Source organism: Canis lupus, chromosome 25 (genome assembly GCF_048164855.1).
Source record: "Canis lupus baileyi chromosome 25, mCanLup2.hap1, whole genome shotgun sequence".
Lineage (NCBI taxonomy): Eukaryota > Metazoa > Chordata > Mammalia > Carnivora > Canidae > Canis > Canis lupus.
The window spans coordinates 18,894,897-18,902,800 of NC_132862.1; the positions used below are offsets into that span (position 1 = coordinate 18,894,897).

The 7,904-nt window shown below is 39.8% G+C and overlaps 1 protein-coding gene across 9 annotated transcripts in view; it reads right to left on the reverse strand.

Annotated features, from left to right (window-relative positions):
• FAR2 (fatty acyl-CoA reductase 2) overlaps positions 1-7,904 on the reverse strand; it is a 132,040-nt gene that overhangs the window by 37,977 nt on the left and 86,159 nt on the right. For 8 of the 9 annotated variants that reach the window (XM_072798476.1, XM_072798475.1, XM_072798479.1 and 5 more), the window contains one exon: positions 7,110-7,338. In XM_072798476.1, the coding sequence (XP_072654577.1) occupies positions 7,110-7,298 (189 nt within the window). In that variant the 5' untranslated portion in view covers positions 7,299-7,338. Of the gene's footprint in view, positions 1-7,109; positions 7,339-7,759; positions 7,889-7,904 lie in introns of those variants that run through there. The other variant, XM_072798480.1, reaches the window with a different exon arrangement.

A 7,904-nucleotide genomic window follows, 5' to 3' on the forward strand; every position in this document is an offset into this window, starting at 1 on the left:
CTATATTTGCAAAACTTTGGGAAAAGATTACTGCTCTTATTTTTTCACTATGAAAGAGGGCACCTTTTTCCTCACCATAAAAGTAAACATGATCATTATAATTTGAAAATTTGGAAGTGCCAAAAAAATAAGATTAATTCAAGATCCTAGCAGCATAGGACATTAGTTGAGATTGTATAGAATATGGTTTTGCATCGATTTTTTGTTTTGTTGTTTTTTTTTTTACATGGAATATATTATAAGTGTTTTCTCATGTAATAGTTTATAAAATAAGCACTTATACTAGTCTAACATATGTAGGTATTATTGCTTATTTTATCTTTCTCTACCATAGAACATTCAGATTGGTTCCAGTTTTTGCTACCATAAATAATACTACAGTGATATATCTGGAACATATTTGTGTGTCTCTGGGTGTTTTCTTAGAGGGCCAGCTTAATTATCTTTATGAGGAAGTCCTCGAGAAATTGCCATTAATTCAGATCTCTTTCCTTCTATTGATATTTTCTTTTAAGTGCTCTGAAAATACTTCAGGAACCTAGTTATATATGAGAAAACCGATCCATTCTGACTTCTGGAGCCCTAGTTCTCTGTAGCCCAAGGATTAACAATAACCTTTTTTCCAAAGCATCTCCCACTTAATTGTCTCCCTCTGAAAGCACGGAAACAGGAAGCAAGAGGTGGTAGCTGTCCATACCATGAAAGGAAAGAAATGAATCAGATGCATGAATTTTGATAGATAGAGCAGATGTTCTCTTGACCCTTTTTTCCTGGGGTAGGAAGCAAAGGCAGACTGATAACATTTTAAATTGTTATGTCTTAAAGAAACGCTTCCAAGTCTCACATATCTGATATGATTAATCTACCTTTAAGAACACCGTATCACTTTAAGACAGGTTTGAATCCACGCATTACTATGTGTGATCAAAGAGATATATTGCTTAAGAGCAACACCAGGCCCAACGTAGGAATAAGGTGTGGCTGCACGTAAGTCACTTTGTCTACATCAAAATAAGGGTAAACGAAAGAAGCTAAACTGGGTCTGGATTTGTGGCTTCCTGGAAGTAACACTAAACCAGGCAGGAAAGTTCCTCGGAGTAAAATCCAGGAGTGAGAGGGGCTATCTGATGGAAGTAAAGCTTGGCCTGGGCCCAGATAAGACCACTGAAAACCTGGAATGCACTGAAGTCGTTCATTGAATAAATTTGGGTGATGATCTACCAAGAGGACATTGGTAATACATGAGAGTACACAACGGAAAGGTCTCAGACTTGCAAGTTAAAGGGAAAAAATTGAGGTAATAAATGTGTTATTGGTTTTGGCAAATCTAATACATTTGAGAAGATGGTGTGCTATCTGCCAAACCTAAGACTCTCTCACTCTTACTGGATCTGACATGAGGAGAGCATAAAAGCACACAGAATTACTCAGAAATCAAAGTTTTATGAGTGTATTCCCTAAAGTATAACCCTATCTTGGACGGCTAATTGTGGCAGCCCACATATTTGGAATAACTGACTTACACCTTTCCCAAATAGAGGAATTCTAACCAAATAGAGGAAAATTGGAATTCATATGGAATAGTCTCACTTTTAAAATAAGAAGCTGTAAAAAAATGTTAAACTACATTATTTCACTTCACTTGGGGTAGACGCCCAAGATCCGTCCATTCTGCATACTTCTATCTGACCACATAAGTCAAACATTTATGAAAGAATAATGAGTGCCTTTGCTACAAACCCAGAAATAGCTAGAAACTTAAGACATGTCCATATTTCAATCTGTTGAGCATTTAATGCTCTAGTAATTGTTTTGTATTAAGACACTCACTAATATGTATCTTCGATAGTTTCACTATAACAGTAAAGTCTTTTTTAGAGAGAGGACAGATTTTTAATTAAAAAAAGAAAAATACTTTTATTTTGAGGTTGAATTTAGGAGACTGTGAGAAGAAAGGCTTAGCAGAGAGGTAGGTATGTGAGCCTGAGCAATTAGAGAAAGCTAACTCCGGGGGCTGGACTTAATACTATTGGGACTACCTTGAAAGATATGGGGAAAAGATTTAAAAGTTGCAACTTAAAAGTATCTACAGGACTAGAAATGTAGAGTCCTAACCATTCTGGGATTTGGCAAATGGCTGCTGGTTGGTTTTTTTTTTTCTTGGTTTTAAGTTACAATCAAGCTCCAGTCTAGTTATCTCTGCATTGGAGATGACCAGTCAAGTGCAATGTTTTGGATTATCAAAGTAAAAAGTTGATTATATAATCTTTTATATAAACAAAATCCATAAAGAAATTCTACTTTGCCTTTTTAACCCTATGTCAGCTTTGGTCTCTCTGCACTTAATTGAGTTCTGATTGATTACAATCCCAATTCAGGATCCTCTCTGAGATTATTCAGAATTCCCAGGTAGCTAATTTTTTAAGGTTGCCTCTGTTCTTGCTTTTTCTCTAGCTCAGTGATGCATTAAGATGACTTTACAAACATATATTTTGTCTAACATGCTTAGGGGTTCTGTATCAAAAGGCATTTTTCTGACCCTCTATTTTAAGAGTTGGTGGCTTTCTTCCGTAAAGGGCCAGACAGTACGGTTTCTGTTGTAGTGATTCAACTAAACTCATCATAGATCCCACAATTAATTTCCCACCTTTGGCAGCTGAGTACTGTTTTATTAACATTTCTTAAATAGTGGGAAATCATCTAGCTGTGGGATGACAAAAACGGTCTTTAACTGGACTTCCATCCCCTCAAAGAAAAAGCTCAAGCTCCCGTATTTGAATAAAGGGCTCAAATATTTGCTGAACCCTTGCTATGGTGCAGGCACTATGCTAAGTGCCTTTCCTGTATTAGCTCACTGACATCTCACAACCGTGCAGAAGACAATAGCCATTAGTATCCTCATATGAAAATGGAGGCTCAGTTATGGAAAGGTACATTGCTTGGTAGGGAGAGGGCATGTGTGTCTGACTCCTGAGACCATGCTCTTCTCAGGATGCTGTCTTCCTAACATCCATTCTGCTGTGTCTTGATAAGTCATTTAGATGTTTTCCTTTCTCCATGTAGCTACTGTGCTGCAGGAGAAGATGGTCTTACCCCAGCCTCGGGGTAAGACTTATTGATCTAAGTGCACTGTTACTCTATGTGCCCAGCAGTTAGCTTAGATCTGGAGTTTCTGAATAAAGCAGTACCTCGCATACCTCATGCCATGGGGGTTGATGCAGAAGTAGACATGTAACCTAACACAGGCTGATGAAATATAAGGGGAAATCTGCTGAAGGAAATTCCAGAAAAGAGGTTTCATCAATTTTGAGAGCTTTAGGGAGAGACAGCCTCTCTTTATCCAAAGAATGCAATGAATCTTGTAACGATAACAACCATCTTATCAACATAACAAAACAAAACAAGACAAAACAAGACAAAACACCAACCATCTTATCATAACAAGGATAAAGCCAGAACAAAATGGCAGAGCCGAGAGATTCACAGACCAATGAAGCCAAAGCTCCAGGCAACTGCTCATTACTGTGGTCCTGGGGTTTTCTACTGTATAATCAATACATCATCCTTTGGGTTCTAAGCCAGTTTCAATGGAGTTTTCTTCCAACTGAAAATGAGCTAACTAATACAATTGTAGTTTTTCAGGATCTGGCTTCAGTATGCCTTTCTAGTTCTTAAAAACTCACATGTTTAGGGCCAAGCAAGCTACCCAGAGGTTCGCAAACACACCATACCAGTCACCCATTTGCAAGTGTGATTCTTTCTGCTTAGACTGCCCTTTGGTCTCCTCTCCCTGGAGATCTCAGGTTGCATTGCAGTCATGTTTTACATGACTATCTCTGTCACTTGACTTGGTTATCTCACTTTTATCTTCATGTCCTTTGTGCCTAGCTTACATTTGACACACAAGAAAGCACTTCAGTAAGTGTAGAATTAATAAAAACAATGCGTAGGATAGAAATCTGAAGCATGGTATGGTCTTTGTACACAATTATCTAGATCAATGCTGTCTAAAACCCTCTGTGATAATAGAAATGTTCTACACCTGCCCGAAAGCAGCCAGCAGTACATGTGGCTACTGAGCCCTGAAATATGCCTAGTCTGACTGAAAAACTGAATTGTAAAGTTCAATATTATAATTCATTTGAATTTAAATAGCCACATGCTCTAAGTAAAAATGTAATATAATCTGGAAAGCTTGCTGTTTGTTTTGTTTACAATTCAAAAAGTAGTCTGTTCACATAGTTTAAACATATAATCTTAAAGTTTGTCTTTATTATGGATTTTTAGTTTCACAATGATTATGAGCAATAATACCTTGTATCTCACAGACAGTCAGTAACTAATGACTGGGTTATTTGTTGCCTCCGTGCAGCTTTATTGACAGCAATCAGCAATAGCGTCCTCATATTCTGAGGTCAGCATTTGTGACTTGTGTAGTGGCAGCTTTTCAGTTTTGGAATACCCCAAAATAAAGCACATCCTTGTTTTCCCCCATGGAATACCATTTTGTAGGTATCAAATTCCATAAAGTGCCAAGAAAGTGGATATTTGCATAACCAAAGGCTTGTTTATAATAGGTAATAGAATTCTGCTCTCTTTTGTTATAAATGACAACATAGAATGGAGGTAGGTGTTGCCTTAAAAAATAATCAGACATAGTGTGTAAGCTTCTCAAAATTCTTTAGATGTCTAAGGCCCTCAAGAAATAAAAGTAATAAAAAAAAAAAAGAAAAGAGGAAAAAAAGAAAAAACCCACAAAATGGTCATGCAGACACGGCGTTTGACCACAGATACTAAGTTTTTCAGTCGTATAATGCACAACAGATTTCTTTCCTCCCATAATTCTTAGGTAAAGTTTATGAAGAAATCTATACAATAAACTCTAATTAGCATAACAGTAGAAAGTGAGGCACAGGGGATAGTGGTTAAAGCCATACCATACCTAATAATGTCGGACTTGGATCTGAATCCAGAAAGACTTGAGTGGGTGGAGAGAGACAGAGGTAGATAGACAGACGCTTCACAAATAAGAAAACTAAAACTCAATAAAATACGTGTCTTGCCCACTGTCCTACATCTACTAAATGGTAGGGCTGAGATTCGAACCCAGGTCAGCTGCCTTGAAGCCTCTGCTCTTTAAGCACCAGCTGATAACACACAGTTCCCGGGGAGGATATTGATGCTGCTGGTTTAGAGACTGCATTTTGAGAACCACTATTTATAAAGGTCAACAGCTGACAATAAATAGCCCAATAGTGGAAACAGGTATAGAGATTTCACAAGCCAGTTTCATAGAGAAGTTATATATAGTACAACCAAGATTTCCAGAACAAAAGTAATGTCATCGAAGAGAATAGTAGGTAAAGCTGCGCTGACCACAAGACTCTCTGCCACAATATTTATCTAGAAATTTATAAGCTGGCTACAAAGCTATAAAGACATGTTTGCTATGTGATAAAAACAAAGTCTGTTAGGGGTATATAGGTGAACAAAGCTGCCTGAGGAGGGATCTGAGACATTATTCTAGATTTTGGTTTTATGCCACTTAGCCTTTTGGTCTTACTCTTAAGAACCACTGGTTACCACGCGGGCAGTGCAGGGGAGACGCAAGCATACTGGCTCGAGAGCCAGACTGAAGAGATCTGAAGTCTGACTTTCTCATTTCCTAGCTGGGTGACCTTGGGTAAGTTAACACTTCAGGTCTCAGTTTTCCCCTTTATAAAAATAAAAATTGAGGATACGAGTCATTCTTTCTTCACAGGCTGTTGCAAAAATCAATGAAATAAGACATGAGGAAGCTTTTGAATAGCGTCTACACCTACTGCCAGTAACTGGCAACTACTATTACTTGTCCCACTGTGGAGTCACACCATGAGATGAAGGAGAGGCTTTCCTGATTCTCTTGATGATCATTTGTTGTTGTTTTTTTAAATTTACTCATTCATGAGAGACACACACAGAGAGAGAGGCAGAGACACAGGCAGAGGGAGAAGGAGGCCCTATGGAGGGAGCCCAATGAGGGACTTGATCCCAGGACTCCAGGATCACGCCTTGAGCCCAAGGCAGATGCTTAACCACGGAGCCACCCAGCCGTCCCTCTTTATGATCATTTGTACCAAAATCTCATCCTGGTGCCTGGCAGACAGATGTGCCCACCGGGGTTACTGGGTGTCTGCAGTGTGCTGCGCTGGAGGCACTGCCTCTGCTAGATGTGAGCATTCTGACACACAGGAAAGGAGACTGTAAGACAGTGTCTTCTTTACATTTTCCTCTTGCCAACCCTAAATGACCCCGTATATTCTAAAGAGGACTATAAACCAGACACGTGCCTTTTTTCCTTCAACTCCTGTAGCAGTCCTGGGAAGTGTTTGCTGTTGCTCCTACTTTGAACACTGCACACTAGAGCTTCCAAGGTACAGTGACAATGGATTGAAAAGCCAGAATTTGAGCTCAGATACTGGTGAGACCAAAGCCAGTACTATCTTCAAGTTGGTAAAACATGGGAGGATATGCATAATCCTTTTTTGGGCTGAGAGGGTTTGCTACCCAAATGTTTATTTACGCATATAATATTTCATTTTGCATGTCCTTCCCCTGAGAAGAACCCTTGGGATGACTGAAATGCCAAGTGACCCAGAAGAAGTGTATAACACCTAAACCTTGGGTGGAGTTTGGGCAACGAGAAGTATTATCACATGGCTACTTAACTAATCCTATCTGTTCAGAACAGAACAGAACATCCCCAAATGGGAGGTAGGGGTGGGGCAGGAACTACCTTGAATCTAGAAGAAAGGTATAGGAAAGAGTTTTGTTGAATTCTGACAGCTTTTGAGCTTGGAGAGTCCACACTGGGGGTTTTGGCATTTGGACTCTTACTCAGTTATTTCCAGAACATAGAGTATCTGCTCACCTGCCCTGGCTAGGGCCTAGGCCCTCTTTCTTCAGTTACAGGAAAACATCACAGGTTTTCTGTGAGCAGCTGGTTGCCATCTTATTCTGTTTCCTCTCCTCTACCTGCCCAGGCATCCTGGCCCCCACTAGCAGTCTGGGGATGTCAGGGAACATTGTAGTGAGTCACCTTGTCCCAGGGTTCTTCCCCTACGGCATACCTTACTATTTAGGATCTGGAAAACCCTCTGCTGCGTTGTCTGGCCAGCCTTGGGCCTCACAAGGATGTAAATGACTTTCAGGTCAGGGCTGGTGCGAAATAGCTTCTCCATCAACACTTTGCCCATGAAGCCTGTGGCCCCAGTAATGAGAATGGACTTGCCACTATAGAAAGCTGCAATCATGGACATGATTCTTCTCTTTGTCTTTTATAGCTCCAGAAAGAGGTTCCTGAAAAGGAAAAGAAGGAACAAAACATTACATTCTCGGAAGTTCTAAAATGCAGACAATCTAAAATGTTTCCAGTGCTTCCAGGAGTTCCGAATGCAGAAAAAGGTCAGAGTGAGAGCACCATATTTTAGTGACAACACGATTCATCTCAGTCAGTATTGATTGAGCCCGTTTTGCATGCCAGACTTTATGCCAGGAATTGCGGCAAAAAAATAAAATAAAATAAAATAAAATAAAATAAAATAAAATAAAATAAAATAAAATAAAATAAAAATGAGTAAGACATGGTTCCCGCTCTCAAGAGATTCCTCGTAGCCTAACGGAGGAGACAGACATCTAAATAGATCATTAAGTATAATATGTGAGTGCTAAAACAAATGTGGGGTGTAGAGCAGGATCTGGAAATTTCAGGGAGGCCCACCCCTGCCCTGAGGTGAACTGTGCAGGCAGGGAAGGGCTGGAGTGAAGGTGTTTTAACCCAGAGCAAGAGCAAAGGTGCAAGGTGTGGCGGGCTGCACTGCCTGGAGGGAACAGAAGGAATTCAGTGTCACGGGAGTGTCGATGAC